This window comes from Malaclemys terrapin, chromosome 18 (genome assembly GCF_027887155.1).
Source record: "Malaclemys terrapin pileata isolate rMalTer1 chromosome 18, rMalTer1.hap1, whole genome shotgun sequence".
NCBI classification, from domain to species: domain Eukaryota; kingdom Metazoa; phylum Chordata; order Testudines; family Emydidae; genus Malaclemys; species Malaclemys terrapin.
Window position 1 is genome coordinate 527,729 of NC_071522.1, and position 20,436 is coordinate 548,164.

The following is a 20,436-nucleotide window of genomic DNA, read 5'->3' on the forward strand; positions in this document are numbered from 1 at the left end:
GAATTACAAGGGTTAAAGGAGCATGATGCGTAAGGAAAACTGTCAGTTTGACAATTTTAAACAAACTACCATAAACCAGAGGTACTGCTCAGATTAAAATTCAGCACCCTTTCCCCTCCCTACATGCAGGTCTGACTCACCTTAAATGAGAACTGGAAGGATTTTAAGTGATTAAGTAACTGTACACATGAGGGAACCAATCCCATGTATTCCAGTAATAATACAAACTGACAGAAATCTTTAAAAGCTGCAGTACATCTGCTCTGCTGTGCAAGCCAATACCAAAATGAAGAGCCTGAATACAAAGTTAATACACTGTCTCCTTTATCTGATGATATGGAATAATCACATAGAGAAGGGAAGCTCAGAACATATACACCACTATCCAGAATAATATAAAATATACCAATCCATTGAAAGATAGTGGTTGGCTGGTTTAAAGCATCCTTTGTGAACATACTCAGAATGCAAAAATGTCTGCCTGTCCCCCACCTTAGGTGAATCAAAAAACCTCAATATTAACAGAAACTGAATGCACATGTTAGAGGTGTTTAAGTGAAGTAACTTGAGTTACAAAGAGAGAGTATATAATATTCATATTTAACAAACTAATGCCACATTAATTACTGTGTCAAGATTTCTCAAGTTGCATAATTACTTATATTTGTTAGTTACTGAATTTTACAGCGGCTTACACTACTGCTATCTGTTCGTGCTCAGATAAAGAGCCTAGTGCTTTCAGTCCAGACTAATAAATTAAGATTAGTCTCAGTGATTCTCTTGAAGTGCTACAGCAGAGAAGATGATGCTACAACTTTCAATTAGATTCAGGAAATTCCTGCAGAAAATCAGAAGTCTGATTTTCAAATATTTCACAAGAATCAAATCAAAATATTTGAGCCTTGTTTTGATTCTGCAATATCTACAATCTAAGAAAGCCAGAGAGTTTTCTTCTTACTTAAACCAAAACAGTGTCTTCTGCCCCCTGAAAATAAAGATAAAGATAAGTATAAGACTCCTGATGGTCAGGAGCTAATTTCTCCATTGCAATGTGCCCTGCAGATCTTGTAAATACTAAAGCAATTTGGTAACAAATTAAATTCACAGATTAAATATTTTACAATCTTTATTTAAAAAGCTGTTTCAAACATACCTTTATGGACGATTTAAAGCAGTGGTTCTCAACCAGGGGTATGTGTACCCCTGGGAGTATGCAGAGGACTTCCAGGGGGTACATCAACTCATCTAGATATTTGCCTAGTTTTACAACAGGCTACATAAAAAGCACTAGCGAAGGCAGCACAAACTAAAATTTCATACAGACAATGACTTGTTTATACCGCTCTATATACTATACACTGAAATGCAAGTACAATATTATATTCCAATTGATTTATTTTATAATTATATGGTAAAAATGAGAAAGTAAGCAATTTTTCAGTTAACAGTGTGCTGTCACACTTTTGTAATTTTTCTGTCTGATTTTGTAAGCAAGTAGTTTTTAAGTTAGATGAAATTTGGAGGTATGCAAGACAAATCAGACTCCTGAAAGGGGTACAATAGTCTGGAAAGGTTGAGTGCCACTGATTTAAAGCAACTGAAAACTTCCCTGTGGTGTCCCAGCAGTCCAGAAAAATAATGGACTGCAAATGTGAAGTATCATATATTAATTTATTAAAAACATCAGGCCATTTGTTTCTCCCCAGAACTTTGCAAGGCAACATTAGTCTCTGCTGACAATTTATAGGCCTAGTTTGGGCTTTAACAAAAGTTAAGTGATCAGACTTTTTGGCATGCTGAACAATCTTACAAAGATAGAAACTGGCTAAGAAAAGGAAAATAAGATTTTCAACTGTGGAAAGTCCCAATGTTCTCCACTATGTCCAGTGTTTGATATATTAATCTGGAAAAGTGGGTAAACAGTGGTGTCAAAACATGCTGATGACAATTATTTTGGTTAGTCAAAACTAGAGATGGGTAATGAACTACAAAAAGATCTAACAAAGCTAGATGAACAGGCAACAAAAAGGCAGATAAAATTTAATGTTAACAAATGCAAGGTAATGTACATTTCAAGGAATAATATAAACTACTCATACACCTTAATGGGTTCTAGAAGACGGGGGGGAAACTTGGGCATCATAGTGTGGCAAAAGTCAAACAGCAAAAAAAAAGAGTTTTCATGTATAAAAAATGAGTGAGAAAAATACCACAAGGCCATTACATAAATCAGTGTAATGCCCTCAAAGGTATAACAAGATCCAGTGGCTAGAAGCTGATGCTACAAAAATTCAAACAGGAAAGTATGTGTAAATTTATTTTAAGTGTAGCTGTGTGTAATTAACCATTAGAATAGCTCACCAAGGGATGTGATCAATTTGAAGTCTTTCAATCAAGAGTTGATGTCTTTCTAGAAGTTATATTGTAGTTCAACCATAAATTATGTGTCTCTATTCAGGAATTACTAGTTGGATGGAGTTCTATGGCATGTCATATGCAGGTCAGATTAAATGATCATAGTGACTCTCCTCTGAACTTAAAAATTGTATCTATGAATGCCATATTGAGCTCTGATAACTATCTCACAAAGTATAGTAGAAATAGAAGAGGGGCAGAGAAAGGCAACAGATGATTACAGGTATGGAGAGAATTCTGATGAAGATAGGGTAAAAAAATTGGGATTGTTTAGTTTAGAGAGGAGATGAAGACAACAGGACATGACAGAAATACACAGACTGAATGGTGTAGACAAGATATATCAGGAGGTCCTATTTATCTTCTCATTATACAAAAACAAAGGGACATCCAATTAAATTGAAAGGCAGAAAATTTAAAACTGATAAAAGGAAAACATACATAATTAACCTGTGGAACTCAGCCACAGGATGCCACTGAAGCCAAGATCTTAAGAGGGCTTCATGAAAGGATTAGAGATTTATAAAATCATGACTGGTGTAAAGAAAGTAGATAAGGAAGTGTTGTTTACTACTTCTCATAAACACAAGAACTAAAGGTCACCAAATGAAATTAATAGGAAGCAGGTTTAAAACAAATAAAAGGAAGTATTTCTTCACACAATGTACAGTCAACCTGTGGAACTCCTTGCCAGATGATATTGTGAAGGCCAAGACCATAACAGGGTAAAAAAAGAACTAGATAAATTCATAGAGGATATGTCCATCAAGCCAGGATGGGCAGGAATGGTGTCCCTAGCCTCTGTCAGCCAGGAGCTGTGAATGAGTGACAGGGGATGGATCACTTGATGATTACCAGTTCTGTTCATTCCCTCTGGGGCACCTGTCCCTGGCCAATGTTGGAAGACAGGATACTGGGCCAGATGGACCTTTGGTCTGCCCCAGTAGTGCCATTCTTATGTTCTTATATGGATAATAGAAACATCCACAGTTGTATTAGATAAGGCACGTCTGTTTTTTTTAAAATGGGATATAAATTCATGTTTTAGCAAGAGTCAGCCACTAAATTATGGGGTTTAGGAAGATAACCTGCCCACAGAGAAAGCATTTCATAGCTTTGTGATCTGAGGTTTCTTGAATCTTCCTCTGAAGTATCTGGTATAGGCCATGCCAAGAGACAGGATGATGACAGTAATTCGTTATGTTCTTATGAAGTAATGAAAATTAGTTTTCACATTCAGATAAGAAAAAAAACTGAACACATTTTGTTTTAAGTAGTAAGAAAATGGGCTCAAAATATGAGTATCAACCCAAAGGATATTCTTTTATTAAAGAACAAAGTTGGGCCCTTGAAGACAATGCTTTTGAATAAAAAGATTTGGTGCCTACATTGTCCATCTAGCCCAGAGGTTCTCAAACTGGGGGTTGGGACCCCTCGGGGGTTGTGAGGTTATTATATGGGGTGTCACGAGCTGTCAGCCTGCACCCCAAACCCCGCTTTACATCCAGCATTTATAACAGTGTTAAATATATTAAAAAGTTTTTAATTTGTAAGGGTGGTCGCACTCAGAGGCTTGCTAAGTGAAAGGGGTCACCAGTACAAAAGTTTGAGAACCACTGATCTAACCCTTCCAAATGCAAGCTCAGGCCCACGTTGCCACTCCCGTTCCCCTCATGTGACATGGAAACACAGCTCTCTTCAGTCAGAAGAGTTCATTAATTCAGCATTGCCCACTGAATGAACCAGATAAACTAATAGGTCTAATAGCCTCATAGTCAACATGGGCAGCAGATATCGAAGACCATGGAAGGCTGAGCCTCCACAAACAGCTTTGCATGGCCCCGCCCACACTCCACCCCCAGATCCCTTCCTGCTTCCTGGCACTGTGCTGCAGGGGGCTCTTAACCCCATGGCTGGGGCCCCAGTCTGGGGCTAATGGGGGCTGGCCTGTGCTCCGAGGCTGATGGGCGGGGGGTGCCGCCCACCCAGTGCTCTGGGGCTGGAGGGGGCGCACCACCTGCCCACCCACTTGGTGCCTGTGTGGAAGTCGCCAATCTGAACTCCGGCAGGAAGGCGGGGCCTCTGGCAGAAGGAGTGGGGCCTCCCCGAGCCTGGGGTTCACCCACTGCCCATGATAGTCAACTAGCAATTTGGGACAAATCTAGGCCTGTTTAGTTGATCAGACTGATATTTACTAAGGCACAAGGCTTATCTCAGACTGTTCCCAGCCTGAAACAATATATTGTGCTTTTTACCTCGTGTCATACACATCAGAGTGAAGGTCGAACTTGTAAGTGGGTTTAAACTGCAAGGGACCCTCTATAAATTCCTGGAGAAAAGCTTCCTTCTTCTTTGCCATATTTAACTGCGGAAATAAAACAAATGTTATAAGCAATGTGTTATAAAGGGCAACTTGTAAAGATTATATTTAAAATCAGAGATTAAAGAATCATTCATGAAGGAGATGAGGAAGCATCTTCTAAAAAGGATTCAAAATTTACACACTGCAATACATCTTTCAAAGAAAAGGCAGAGGGGCTCCTTTGCAACTGCTAGAGACTTTAAACTAATCTTTCTAAAAATACTGTAGTAGTTATTCTGGAAATGGAGATGTGCTAGGGCCAGCCCACTAATATTTTAAATGACCTCTTGGGGTGCGGGGAAAGAGGGAGACAGATAGAGACAATAGGACAATTTACAAGGCTGTAAAGTTCACTGAAATCTTCAGTCAGCACTGCACCTGAGTCAGAATGAAACAGAGCAACAAATATATATAAGTTAAGTAGGTAATATTTAAGACTGAAATGCAAGACTTCACAGTTATACCAGTCCCAGTAGGGAATGAGTTAGGAATAATAGTGGGAACTCAAAGCTACTCTAACATTGGCCTCTCTGAACAAGGGACCCTGTAGTCCCTGTAGGAACTTTGACAGAAGATGTGAGAGCAGAAGCACCAATGTAAGCTATTCTTTAGCACGTGTCAGCACTAGAACCAGCAGAACATTAAAAAGGGACCATACCTGGTCCTTTTCCCATAGTAGATTGTATCGGCTATTGCTTATTGACTCTCGGACAAAATGTATTCCATAATCTGCTATCCGGAAGTTTAGATCTCCAAACCAGAAAAGAATGCTATTTAAAAAAAAAAAAAAAAGGGGGGGGGGTAGTAAGTGTTCATGGTTTCCTATAAACCTTTTTTTTTTTTTTTTTGGGGGGGGGGGGGGGAGGGTGAAATCATGACTATAGGGAGAGATTACAATAGAATGTTGAAAAATATACATTATTCCATTGCTTAGATACTTTTTTATATTTCTAATCTAAACACCACAAACATCATCTTCATTCAGTGACAGTTAAGGTTACAGAATGTCAAATCCACCAGTCCAAAACTTTAAAGGGATGGTAATCAAAATTAAGGGGAAAGTTTCCTACATTCCTTGCCACTTTCAACACTGCCTACTACACAACAAACTCCAGCACTCCACATGGCCTATACTTTCAATTTCAACAGGCAGCAATACTCATGGGCAGCGGGTATCAAAGGCAGGGGAAAGCTCAGCCTATCCAAACTGCCTCCGTGGCCCCACCCACACTCCACCCCCAGACCCCCTCCTGCTTCCCACTGGGCCCATGTCTCTTCTTTCTCATGTGGCCAAGCCCCAGGCCAGTGGCACTGGGGGAGAGAGAGAGAGAGTGTGAGTGAATGAGTGTGCCATCGCCCCCACCTCTCTACCCCAGCCAGACCAGCGTGGAGCGCAGCTGGGGAGCCCAGGCAGCTGTGGGGAGCCGTGGCAGACCCTCCACCTGCCCGGGCAGCCCCCGTTCCCCAGGTCCACCCGAGGCAAGCAGAGGGTCCACAACTCCACACCAGCAGCTCTCCCCGACCCAGCTGGGGGACTTGGGGGGGAAGAGAGGAAGAGCCGCATGCGGGAAGCTGTGAGGAGCCGCAGACCCCCCCACCTGTCCCGGTGGGGTGGGGAGGGGGGGAGAAGGGGGAGGCAAGAAGCCCAGGGGCAAGAACACTGGCCAGGGGTTGCTCTCAGCCCCCTCAGACTGGCGGAGGGTCAGCTGCAGCTCCCCACTGCTTCCTGCCCAGCTCTTACCATGGCTGGGCTGTGGCTCCGAGGCCCACCTCCCCCGGCCAGAGCTGGGTCGGGCAGAGCTCCAGACTAGTGCCTGCCTTTGCCTCCACCTCGGGTTGGGGCTCCTGCCCCCCCCGCCCACTTTTGGGAGGGCTCCGGCGCCTTGCTCCAGCCTGAGGCTAGTGGAGGCAGGCCTGTAGCTAGGGACCCTGGGCGGCTGGAGCCAGTGCTCGTGCTGCCCGTCCACCCAGTGCTCGGGGCTGTGCTGCCCGCTCACCCAGCACTCCAGGGTGGGAATGGGGCACACTCAGCTGCCTGCCTGCCCACTTGCCGGGTGCTCCAAAGCTGGGGGGGGGGGCCACTCTAGGCTACGGCAGGGGAAGGGCAGCGGGCCCCGGGCGGAAGCAGCAGGCTAGCCGGGGGCTAACCTACCCAAGCCCATTGGTAACTCACCACCTATGCCAATAATCCAGTTTCATCAACATTTTGTGCTAGACTGCAAGTTGAATGGCACCTTCAACAACAGAGTAACTTCCAAATGTCCGGTATATGTGATAATAATCTGTATCAATCTGTTGATACCAAAACATCTTCAGACACTGTTAAGGTTTTGAACTATAGCGCAAGATTGATGAACCTGGAGTACATATTGCTTTTTTTAATTTGTTGGAGATGGGAAATGAAATCCTCATGGAGTAGGTTATTGACAATGTTGAACACAATACAAAAGAAGCACGGAAATGAGCCTTTTCCTTTCACTTCTGAGTTCCATATTTAAGGTTTTGCCCTGCTAGGGAGTGTCCTATTGCTTTGTTGAATGACAGCTAATTTCTTAGGTTTTTTTAATATAGAGTTGGGGCACTTCAGTGGGTCAGTCCCCAGAGTCAGGGAGAAGAAGAGATACAAAATGACTGAAATCTGAAATACTTATATTTTGGTGCACTGCACTACAGATAATTTTTTTTTTTAATTACAAAATATTTTCCTATATGCAGTGTTGTTGTAGCCATTTTGGTCCCAGATATTAGGAAGACAAGGTGGCCGAGGTAGTATCTTTTACTGGACCAACTTCTGTTGGTGAGAGACAAGCTTTTGAGCTTATACAGAGTTTCTTCTTTAGGTCTGGGAAATGTACTCGGGGCTTGTCTACACTGCAAAGTTGTTGACAAAACTTTTGTCTTTCATGGGTACTCATGGAGGTGGATTACTAAGAGCGCTAGGAGAGTTCTCTCCTGGCACACTCGGACTTCAAAGCGCTGCCACGGGAGCGTTCCCCGACAGCGCTTTGAAGTTTCCAGTGTAGCCATGCTCTTAAACACAATGTGAAAGACTGTTTAGCATAAGCAGTTAACATATTTCAAGGAACTATTCAAGCTGAAGTGGCCAGTTAACACCACGCCATTCATGGTGGGGCTGGGGAGGAGGGAAGATTCACCCCCCCTTGAATGAATGAATTACTTTTATTCTTTAACCCATTTTAAGTAATTCCTGTAAAATTAAAAATAAAAACCACACTAGTGGCCTGAAACAGATAGTGGAATATTTAGGTTAGAAATCTGAGAGACAGTACAACACTCAGGGCAATTAAGTAATAAAATAACTTGCCAAGAACTGGTGGATGGAGGCTCCATCAGTAGATGTTCTAACAAATCCATTTAGGTAGATAAAATTGCAAAAATGCAGCAAAATGGAAAAAAATTCTACTCAGAGAGAAAGGAGAATCTCAGCATATATGGGTTTTATCTTCTAAAGGCCTCCAACCACTAGAAAACTACATTACTCAGACTAGCTAACTATATACTACTTGAAATTAGCAGAGTACAATTCTGCACTACAAGCCTCAGACCTCCAGGAGATCTCTTCCAGCTCTTTCAGTTTGAATTCAAGGAACACATCCACTGAAGAGACATTTAAAGTAAAAGTGTGACATGTGGAAGAAGTCCTCAGACAAATCTCTACTTAAGAGAATGTTGTGAAATGAACCTATGACAGACACTATTATCTCAGAAATGGGGCAGAAAAAAAACTGTTCTAGAACTTGAGTGTAACACTCACTCATGATCTAGAATATTTGGCACATTCTCATCTTCAAACTGCTGCATTTCCAGAATTTTCTCAAAGTCATCCAGTCGTTGCTCAGCATTCTCAATGTGAGCAGGCAAATGGCAATTCATGAAGCAGATCATATGACCATAGAGGGACATGCGAATGGTGACTCCTCCTTTGTTCCCCTGAAGTGGAAAAATAACAGCGCTCTTTGAAGTTATGGTCAACAGCTGCAAATTTATCCATTGCTACAACATATGTAATTTCAAACAGTGCTATTAAGGAATAAATATTTTGGTTTTGTTTTAAATTTACAAAAGCAATATTCAATAGCCATCATTCAGAAATCTCTCAGCCAATAAACTGGTGAAATTCTGTGGCCTGTGTTATGCAGGAGGTCATACTATGTGATCATAACTATCCCTTCTGACCTTGGGGGATAGGGTGGGGGGGAAGAGGAAGAATCTATAAAACTCTCTAGTACATTTATTGCCAAAAAAAAACAAAAAGCTCCCCAAGAAATCCACATCATGTAGTCACGCAGTAACCCATGCCATCAGCTCTCAGATATCCTTTACCCAATATCCATAAAGGCCTGTGCGCGTGTAGTGAGTGTGAATGTCCCGTATGAAGGGGATATGAGCATGCTTCACAAAAACCAGCAGAAGGAGTCCCTGCATTCGAACGGATGAGAGCTGCAAAAGATGAGAAAAAGGTCATAGTCAGGTTATATGGAGTACTTGGGATACCACAAATACTGGAGTCTGCTCCCCGGGCCTTTAGTTGGAGAATGCCACACCCAAGGTCGCATATTCCCTACAGAAAGTTTGACCTAATGTTTATGGTAAAGCACATACTGAAGAGCTTCTGAAAGTGCCATTGACTGGAAATTATAAAATAATCTCAAATTAAAAAGGGAGTTCTTTTGTTGAATTAAATATTAAACTGATCAGTACAGTATTCCTTGTTACTTAAATTGAAAGTAAATACAATGCTGTCCCTAAAATTTTAATTTTCAAATATATTGTAGAATTTTGTGCTGAAAATGCCTAATTGTATTGTAGAACGCATCAGAGGGAAACTGGAGGTTTGGACAACTGAGGGTTGAAGCTTTTGGCACCTAAGAAGGTGTGAACATTTAACTAGATATTTCTGCTGAAATAATCAGCAGAGAAATAGTTCATGTGGACCTTTAAAGGTTGGATGCTCAGCACTTTCTAAAAGGCAGGGCCCATAAGTGCGTCTCAAGATGGACACCAAGAATTGACACACCCAGTATCACTAGTCACTTTTGAAATCTTCATTCCAAAGAGTTCACAATTTAGAGATTCAAACAGACAACTCTAAAGGACAAAATCTTTTTTCTTGAGCTGGTATTTTTCGTGAGTCCACGTCAAGAGTTTCATGTTACTAAACTCTGAATATCTAATCCCTGCATCCTGACCCCCCAATGTTTCCACTTTTCACATCATTTCCAAGTGTGAAACTGGAGCTATGTCTATTAGAAGTGCTGTCATAATACAGAAACACAATACTTGCAAAGCATTCCTAAAGCTGGGTCTACACTGCCACTTTCAGCGATAAACCTTAGTCATTCAGGGGTGTGAAAAAACACACCCCTGAGCGACAAAACTTTTAGCTCTGAAAAGCGCCAGTATAGACAGCGCTTTATCGCCAGGAGTCACACTCCCATCAATAAAGCTACCACCCCTCATTCGGAGTGGGGTTTGTTTGTTTTTAAATCACCGGGAGAGCTCTCCCACGGATATAAAGTGTATCTACACTGCCTACGTCACAGAGCTGCTGCAGCAGCGCTGTCGCGGCCGTGCTGTAACATGGGCAGTGTAGACATACCCTAAGTGTGGACACAGCTTTCACTAGCAAAGCTGCACTTAAAACCATTCCCTCAAGCAAAACAAGCTATACCAGCAAAAGCAGTTTTGCTGAAATAACTGCCTCTGCACTAGGTTTTTCTACCAGCACAGCTATATTGGTCAGGGATCAGACCCCTTCATACCTGACTAAAACAGCTATACTTGCAGAAGCCCCTAGTATAGGCATAGCCTGACCTCAGAATACTGAAAACTGTCATATTTTTCATATAATTAAAGGCCAAATATTAATCTTTTTCTGCCTCACTAGCCTACAGCTACTATCTGTAACAATACTCATGCTTAGAAGGAACAAATCATGTCATTTCACTCAAAATCTGAGGCCATACGCAGCTGGAGTTTTTAGTCAAGAATAAGTTTTGCCAACTGCCCCCGCATCCCAGCGTTGCAGGATGGTTACAAATGCTATTTAAAAAGCTCAATCTCTAATCAACGGGTATGTAATGCTAGGCATCTGCAGAACTGACTATGAGCAGTGCAAATACCCTTCCTCCTGCAAGGAAGATTTAGTTTACTGAATGTTACTAAAACTATGATGCCCACGAGGCAAATAAGGCACTGTTTCTACTTTAAGATGTGTTGAAATTCCATTTACTTCAAAAAGTGCCTGTGCTAACAAGCCAGCAGGTTACAAGTCTAACGGAAAGACTTGCGTATAAGATAACTATCAGCATCTGTACAAAAATACTCAGTACCAGTTGCCAAGGTGTGTCCCTGTTACCCACAGTAATCAGAGTTTGGAAAGAAAAATAACGAATGAAGGGTGCTAACCATTTATAGAATTGAGAAATTACCTTGATATAACCCAAAGGAGAGAATACGGTCATGAAGAAAATGCTCCACGGATCATCAAATGCCAAGTCAGAAAGGAAATTTATGATCTTGGAGTTCACCTCCTGTAAACTGAAGACAACAGGGTTACTCATATATCCTGGGCTCAATCTAATCCATACTTTTGACAGAGTCCTCGTAAGTTTTAGGAGCAAAAACAGGTAAGACTAACACCATGACATCCTAAGAGACTTTCCTAAAAGCAGTTATAATGTTTCTTATTCTTACCCATGCAAGATAGATTACACTGCCTGTTGTATCTGTGGTGCTAACTTTCAAAACAGGAAAGTTACAGGGTCTTAACCAGAGCCCTGACCTATGCTCAATGTCAAAATTCATGACAAATGCAGGTGACAGAAGGTGAAGTGATAAATGATACCATTACAAGGTGTTGCTGCAATTTAGCTGAAGGAAAGAGAAGGGTGTGGGTTGACTACAGGGTGATCTGACAGATCAGAACCCCACTGGCACCGCCATGGGGTCACTGATGCAAGGACAGAAACACCTTGACTGACACAGGAGGCAAGGAAGATTCTGCACAAACACTTGGCTCCCCTTGATTTCTTTAAAAACTCTGCACTGTAAAGTTTTGTCAACAACTGCCACTGAGGTAAGAATTTTTAAAATTTGTAGATGTTTGAGTAAGTGAGCTTGTATCAAGGCACATAAGGCCTGTAGTTCTGCTACATAAAAAGATGCAAGATGCGAGTTGGGGAAACAAGCAGATAGTTCATCACAATATGCTCCTAATTTCAATTCACAGTCACTAGCCCCTAGCCTTTGGACATCTGCATAGTGATACTATGATCCAACACATCACCTTTCACAACCATCACAGTAATTATGGCTGTTCAAAAGAATTGGGAAGTTATTGAAAAACAAAATTTTGGCAGTAAACATGCAGAGAACTGACCATGGCGTCCTTTATCACATACCTACCCGATAACATACATATCCATACTCGGTCCCTGTGAACTGAGCTGAAGTAAGCTAGTGACATCAGGAGGAGGAGAAGCTGTGCCCACATTCCAGGTTACCAAGTGCAGTCTACATATACAAAATAAAACAAAATTTAAGTCTAAACAGGTGAGCACTTTTCCACTGCAAACCTCCCATATGTGGGGGAAAAAAACAAGATTTACAAATAATGACAAATTGAAATGTATCATAAAAGCTATTTACTAGCTACACAAAAATGTAACAACTCGCCAATCAGAGAATGAAACCTGAACTCTTGACACTTGTCTTTCAGCTTTTTCCCCCAAATCAGGAAAGCCTCATCTAGCGTGCGAGAGACTTCCTCATGAATCTCATCATCTGAGCTGATGTCCTCCACACAAGCCATGAGTTGTGCCACTCGTTGTCGGAGCTGTAAGCGACCACTGGACCCTGTACTGCTGAAACTTGCAGAGCGGCTGCGGAAGGGGTGCAAGCTTTCTAAATCAAACAGGGAGAGGGATGATGAATCTTGAAGCGCATCTTCACTATTCAAGGACGCCATCTGGGCAAAAGAGCAGCACAACTATACTCCAAAGTGTCAGGCACTTTACCCTTCAAATCCTGAGTACAAGAAACCCCTCAGTGGCACACTCACAGGGTTCTTCAGCTCGAGTTTTAACTCATGTGAAATTTAGCATTATTCCTAGAAAAACGTACAGGTGCATTCTTTCAGTAAAGCTGAAAGAAATACAGCATTAAGATCAGTCACACTCTACTGCTTCTGACAAAAGCTGATGAGTCCTGCCCCATCTCACATACTAAACCATTTCTTCCTAATAGATTTAACTCTGTTAAGAGCTTGAGGTTTAAGAGAATTTATTGCTGATGTGATTTGAATCACATGTTTCTATCAGCAGCTAGAAGAAATGTAATCTCCAACTTCCAGGCGTGTGCACTACTCAATTCTATCTGAGTACAGCATAAAAAGCCACAAGGATCCTAGAGCTTCTGATGACGGGTTCCAAAAGCACAGACCTGCCACCTAACTTTTCAAACAGTATCTAATACTGTACACAGTTTTCTGAGAAAGGATTTTTCAATATTATTATATTGTAGGTGGTCTTTAAAATACTAAGCTGCTAATATCCACCTAACTTACGTTCTTATACAGCATCCATTACAAAAGTATCTGAATAACTAACAAACAATCTTTAATGTAATTACCCTCACAACATCTCTGTGATGTAAGACAGTACAGTAGAACCTCAGAGTTACGAACACCTCAGGAATGAAGGTTGTTCACAGGGGCGGCTCCAGGCACAAGCGCAGCAAGCGTGTGCCTGGGGCGGTAAGCCGTGGGGGGCGGCCTGCCGGTCGGTGTGAGGGCGGCAGTCAGGCTGCCTTTGGTGGCGTGCCCGTGGGAGGTCCGCTGGTCCCGTGGTTTCAGCGGTAATTCGGCGGCGGGTACACTGAAGCCGCGGGACGGGCAGATCACCCGCAGAAACGCTGCCGAATCCGCGTGACCGCGGACCGCCCGCAGACATGCCGCCGAAGGCCGCCTGACTGCCGTGCTTGAGGCGGCAAAAAACATAGAGCCGCCCCTGGTTGTTCATAACTCTGAAATGTTCGTAACTCTGAACAAAATGTTATGGTTGTTCTTTCAGAAATTTACAACTGAACATTGACTTAATACAGCTTTGAAAGTTTATTATGCACAAGAAAAATGCTGCTTTCCCTTTATTTATTTTGAAGTAGTTTAGTACTGTATTGTATTTGCCTCTCTTTTTTTTTTGGTCTCTGCTGCTGTTTGATTGCGTACTTCTGGTTCCAAATGAGGTGTGTGGTTGACTGGTCAGTTGGTAACTCTGGTGTTCATAATTCTGAGATTCTACTGTATTATTATTCCCATTTTGCAACTGGAGCACAGAAAGACTGAGGTCACATAGGAAGTCTTCGGAAAAAGCAAGGAATCGAACCTGTATCTCCTCACTCTTAGGGTAGTGCCCTAACCACTGGAATATCTTTCCTCAATGAAAGTTTCCCTTTGAAATGTTATACTGAAGTTAGCCAGAAGCTATAGTAGAATAAGCTGATACCGCAGTAAGTGATGGGCCTTTCATATATACTACAGTTCACCCTCTACTATGGAAGAGATGGATTACCTGAGAAAACTCTCCAAATTAGCATTCAGAAGGAAAGCCAGATGGCAGTGAAGATACAGAGCCAAAAAACTATTGAATACAAAGGGGGAAAATATCAGCAAATATTGAGGAAAATTTAATTCCATGATGTCGCTAGACAAGAGACGAAAAGGGCTGACAACCTGAGGATCCACACCAAAAAATGAGAAAATTTGAGGTAAAACCAATTCAAACAATTCAAGGATTAAGCATTCTTGTGAGCTATAGCTGTAGGACAAATTTCAGAGTAGTGAATATATAGCTGTAGAAACAGAATGAAAAAGGCATAACACCATAGGACATTAGGCAATCCCAATGGACTGGGTATAATTCTCTATAAACGCTTAGCACTTTATAACTCTCTAACAATATTAACTGATCCTCAACAATCACAGTGAGTAAGTATGATAAGATCTTCACCTGACTGACATCACAAGTAAATTCTCTTGCAAAATAAAGAAGCTACTCAAGGTACTCTGTTTTTCTCCATCTTATCATCATAGTGATCCAAGCACCTAGTGACGTGTCAGAACATTGTTCAAGCCAGGAGAACCCTATTCTAGACATTTGGATCACAGGGCAGGGGATTCCCCAGGAATGAGCCCTTCCCAAGCATGCTTTCTGCATAATATTGATTTACGATAAGTTCCAGAAGACTGGAAGAAAGCTAATGTTGTGCCAATATTTTAAAAGGGTAAATAGGAGGATCTCAGAAATATAGGGCTGTCAAATGGACATCAATCCCATGCAAAAAAATTGAATGGATGATATGAGAATTGGTTAATGAAGAATTAAAGAAGGGGTAATATAATTAATGTCAATCAACATGGTTTATGGAAAATAAGTCTAGGCAAACTATGTGGTATCATTTTTTGATGAGATACAAGTTTGGTTTATAAAGGTAAAAAAGTTGCTGTAATATATTTAGACTTCTGTAATGCATTTACTTGGGACTGAACAATATCTTGATTAATAAACTAGAACGATACAAAATCAACATGGCACACATTAAATTGATTAAAAACTAGATAACTGACAATTATGAAAGGGGAATCATCAAGCAGCTAGCGTATTTCTAGTGGAGTCTTGCAGGGACTGGTTCTTGGCCCTAGTTAACATCTTTATTAATGACTTGGAAAAAAGCAAAATAATTCCTAATAATGTCTGCAGATGACATGAAGTGGTCATAATGAAGACAACAGGTCACTGATATAAGAGTGATCTGCGTCACTTGGCAAACTACATGAAGGCAAACAATGTACACTTTAATATTGCCAAATGTAAGGTTATATATCTAGAATGAAGAATGTAGGCCATCCTTACAGGATAGGGGAATCTCTATCCTAAGAAGCAGGGACTGCAAAAAAGACTTGAGGGGTCATAGTGGACAATCAGCTAAACATGAGCTTTCAGGGCAACACCGTAGCAAAAGGCTAATACAATTGTTGGATGTATAAACAGGGGACTATTGAGTAGAGTAGGGAGGTTATATTACCTCTGTATTTGACACTGGTTCTGATGTCCACAAGGATGATGAATAATTGAAGAGGGTCCAGAGAAGAGCCACAAGCACCATTAAATGTTTGGAAAACATTCCTTATAGCAACAAATTCAATGACTTATATCTTAGTTTGTCAAAGAGAAGGAGAAGAAGTGACTTGATCACAGTCTATCAGTACCTACACTGGGAACAGAAATTTGATAATAGAGGGCTCTTCAATCTAGCAAATAAAGGTATAACAAGACTCAATACTTGGAAGATGAAGACAAATTCAGACTAGAAATAAGGTGCAAATTTTTAACAGTGAGGGTATCTAATCATTGGAACAACTTACCAAGGGCTATGGTGGATTCTCCATCACTGGTAAGTTTTAAATCATGACTGGATTCTTTTTCTAAAAGATCTGCACTAATTCAAACACAGCTGTTAGATTTGAAACAGGGAAGTTCTCTGGCCAGGGTTATGCAGGAGGTCAGACTAGACCAGTGGCTTTTTCCCTGGGATCCACAGACTATGTCTAAGATTTTCAAAGGGATCCACATCTCCATTCAAAAATTTTTTAGGGATCTGCAAATGAAAAAAGCTTGAAAACCACTGGAGTAGATGATCACAATGGTCCTTTCTAGCCTTAAAAAAAAAAAAAAAAAAAAAAAAAAAACACTATGAATCTATATGAACTTCCAAAGACTGAACAATGCTGCTTTTTTGAAGAGAGCACCCAGTCCTATAAATTCTTGTTAACTACCTGACAGCAGAGAAACTGAGTTAGAAATATTTATTGCTATAGTGCCTTCCTCATAGCTCTAGACAAATAGAGCACTCTGGCCAAACTTTCCCACAACCTATGATGCCTTATCTTCATTTGATTTATTTCAAGTAACTACAATTTCCTTTATTTCCCCTTAATATGTCTACAGAAATCAAATTGTGAGGGTTTTTAAAAAAACAATTATTTAATTTATATATTAATAGGGGGTTTACTCTAAGATCACATAAGCAGTCATTGGTGCCCTAGCTTTTCTCCTGAAAAGACTGGCAAATGGAAATCCTACACGTCCTTAAAATGCCTCAGTTGCTTGGTTCAGAGGGAAGAGAACGTATCTGGGAAACTTTACAAAGGGCTTAATATCTTAGTCAAATCTCAACTTAAGTTTTACACCCATTTTCTGTATTTCTTTGTCTATTACTGACAATTACCCATAGTGGTTTGTAAACAGAAGCTTTCTCCATTCACTGTCAAGTCCACAGTCCAGTGCTTGTGACATTACAATTCATCCCCCCAGAAACCATTATTTTAAAAGCACTGGTCTGTAGCAAAAATAAAGTCAGAGACTCATTTAACTCTTTCCCTTTGTATTTGCCAGTGAAGGGAAGAATTTTGGTTTCTGGTGTTTAGATTCAGAACAACATAAGTACAGCAGATTTCACTCTCTGCATTAAAAATTAAGAAGTGGGCCTTTTTTAATTAGAAACAAAAACCTGTTAAATAGTCAAACAATGTTCAGTTCTCCTGTCTGAAATTACTCAAGTTCCAAAAGTTTAAAAAGTAGAAAATCAGCTTTTCTTCTTTACTCCATGTGACTATGCAAAGTTGGTAATTAGTATAACTCCTTGCTAATGAGCTGGGACAGTCATCACATGCTTCAGTAATTACAAGCCATTATATAAACTTTCAAGGGCTTTTATTTTTTTTTAAAAAGATCTAATCATGGATTTCAGCAGGTCATGAGATCTTCTAATCTCTTCTCTAAAAAGGGGAATGGCAGGTCCATATATTACTACAGCTGTAAGGTTAATTTTCACTGCTGACACAAACCACTAAGCTCCATTAATAATATCCACTAATATTGCAGCAGCTGCATAAAATTAAGCAGTTTTCTGCAGTGAAGCAGCAACTAGTATGAATGTGGGAGGTCTTCAGAACACAAACATATACCAGCCCCTGAACCCTGGAAGAGCTGGCTCAACAAAGTGCATGAAGACAGATGACGATAATGGGTGAAAGAATGAAGATGACCCCTGTCACAGATCCACAGTTTTCAAACAGTCTCTTGGAGGAGCCCCTTTAGGGTGCCAAACCCCCAAGTGGTCTCACTCTTCCTTCAAGGTAGGCCACACAGACTCACCACATCCTAGATTGAGCTACTGGGTTCCAGCATTCCTGCTTTACACTGTCAAGTATCAGGGGGTAGCCGTGTTAGTCTGTATCTACAAAAACAACAAAGAGTCTGGTGGCACCTTAAAGACTTTAAGGTGCCACCAGACTCTTTGTTGTTTCTACTTTACACTGTGAGCTCTGCTCAGCAAATCTAACCAAGACAGACTCCTGGTAGAGACTTGTATATTCTTCTGAGACTAATGCAACCCAGCCAGTATTTGCGGTCACAACCCAAACAGAACACAGCATTCAAAGTCCTTAGGTTAGTACAAAGAAATAAAAGTTATAGCACAGTCCAGTCTGGTCAAGCTACAATTCACCAGTCAAGCTGTAGTGAACTCCATTTTCAGGCTCTGGTTCTCTCAGACTTCCTTCCTCAGGGTATGCCTAAACTTAAATCACAGCAGCTGGGTCACTGTAGCGCTTCAATGTAGACACTACCAATGCCAACTGGAGAGGTTTCCAGTGGCGCAGGTAATCCATCTCCCAAGAGGTGGTAGCTAAGTCAACGGGAGAATTCTCCCATTAATCAAGAGCTTTGTACACTGGGGGTTCGGTCGGTTTGACTGCACTGCTCAAGGGGATGTGGATTTTTCACACCCCTGAGCAGTGTAGTTATCCCGACCTAATTTTGTACTGGCAACCCCGGCTTAGTTTATCCAGAGAGCAAACAACTCTCTCTCTCCCCTCCCGCCCCCTCCCAACTGGGAAGCAATGCAAAGTAGGGGGGAAACTCAGGCACACATAGACTTCACAAAAATATTACAAAAAAATTCCCACTTTGTTAAAACCCCCAAGTTCTGGGGCTCAATCCAAAACTCGCTTACCTGAGATTCTTCATGATCTCTAAATCAATAGGCTGGGCCAGGCCCCTGGGTTCCATCCTCGCCCTCCCCAAAGACCTGCTGGGAAAGTAGGAGCTCTTGTCAGGAAATGGGTATGTCAGCAGGCTGACTGAGTGCCAGGAACCAACAGCCCAGTGGGATCCCAGGGTGCTCTCTCACCCCCCCCCAAAAAAGGGGGGAGCTGTATCCCCTTCCTTCCACATACATATACCAGAGGTGTATCCCTGGGCCCCTACTTCCCCTTCCCCCATCAATAAACCAGACAGGAGCCCCTGAGGTACTGCATCCCCCTGAAAACCCAAATATATGTATTTATTTACATGGGGGCGTCCCTGAGTCAGTCCCCCCCCCCACAGGTGGTATCCCTCCCAAGGTATATATGCACCCTGGGGGACAGCTGTCCCCAAGCCACCTGCATGCAGGGGAGATGGGGGGGGGGTCATCCCCAGGCCACACACAAGTACATGGGGGAGGGAGTGAGGGTCATTTCCAGGTCACCATCGCCACACCACACACCTACATGCTAGGACAGGGGTGTTCCCTAGCCGCTCCACGCCCCTCAGCCCACACACCTAGGAGTTTACTTCCTAGCCCCCCCACACACACACACACTGGGGGGGTGGTCCCTAGCCCGCTCCCGCACACACACCGAGGAGGGGGGGGGTCCCTAGCCCGCTCCCGCACACACACCGAGGAGGGGGGGGTCCCTAGCCCGCTCCCGCACACACACCGAGGAGGGGGGGGTCCCTAGCCCGCTCCCGCACACACACCGAGGGGGAGGGGTCCCTAGCCCGCTCCCGCACACACACCGAGGAGGGAGGGGTCCCTAGCCCGCTCCCGCACACACACCGAGGGGGAGGGGTCCCTAGCCCGCTCCCGCACACACACCGAGGGGGAGGGGTCCCTAGCCCGCTCCCCCCCCGCACACACACCGAGGGGGAGGTGGGGTGGTCCCTAGCCCGCTCCCCCCCCCCGCACACACACCGAGGAGGGGGGGTCCCTAGCCCGCTCCCCCCCCGCACACACACCCTCCGAGGGGGGGTCCCGACTCCCTGGGCTCTTCTCGAGAGGCGCGGCCAGGTTCCTTGTGCGGGGCGCCCTGCACCGAGGCCGGGCCTATCCGGGCGCCTGGTCCCCCGGGCGGCGGGACCCGAGCGGGGCGCAGCGAGGGCCGCAGCCGCCCCAGACAGACGCTTTCGGGCCAGCTCGGACTCTAGCCCGCCGCACCTGTGGGCGGAGCTCGCGCCCTCGATCTCCTCAGGGCCGGCGGCGCTCGCGGCACTGTCCCGCCCCAGCCCCAAGCCCGCCCCCGGCCTGCGCGCACCCGCCCCCCAGGCCCACGTGACGAAGGCGGCCGCTGTCTGCCAATGGGAAGATGAGGGGCGGGCTTCCCTGGAGCCTGGAGCGGGTGGGGTCGCTCGGAGCAGAGGGAGCAAAGATCACGTGACACAAACAGAGGCATTAAGTGACCCGATAGCAAAAAATCGGGACGGGGGTGGGGGTAATAGGCGCTTATAGAAGAAAAATCCCCAAATATCACAACTGTA

At 43.1% G+C, this 20,436-nt stretch overlaps 1 protein-coding gene across 7 annotated transcripts in view; it reads right to left on the reverse strand.

The window, feature by feature from the left end:
* The window catches only part of INPP5K (inositol polyphosphate-5-phosphatase K), a 32,181-nt gene extending 12,046 nt beyond the window's left edge, over positions 1-20,135 (reverse strand). The window contains exons 1-9 of one of the 7 annotated variants that reach the window (XM_054008073.1): positions 20,117-20,135; positions 18,872-18,946; positions 12,206-12,313; positions 11,230-11,338; positions 9,122-9,238; positions 8,553-8,728; positions 5,436-5,547; positions 4,671-4,780; positions 959-985 (exon numbers count right to left, since the gene is read on the reverse strand). In XM_054008073.1, coding sequence (XP_053864048.1) covers positions 959-985; positions 4,671-4,780; positions 5,436-5,547; positions 8,553-8,728; positions 9,122-9,238; positions 11,230-11,338; positions 12,206-12,313; positions 18,872-18,927 — 815 coding nt within the window. In that variant the 5' untranslated portion in view covers positions 18,928-18,946; positions 20,117-20,135. The other 6 variants (XM_054008072.1, XM_054008070.1, XM_054008071.1 and 3 more) reach the window with 6 other exon arrangements.
* Positions 20,136-20,436: the final 301 nt, after the last annotated feature.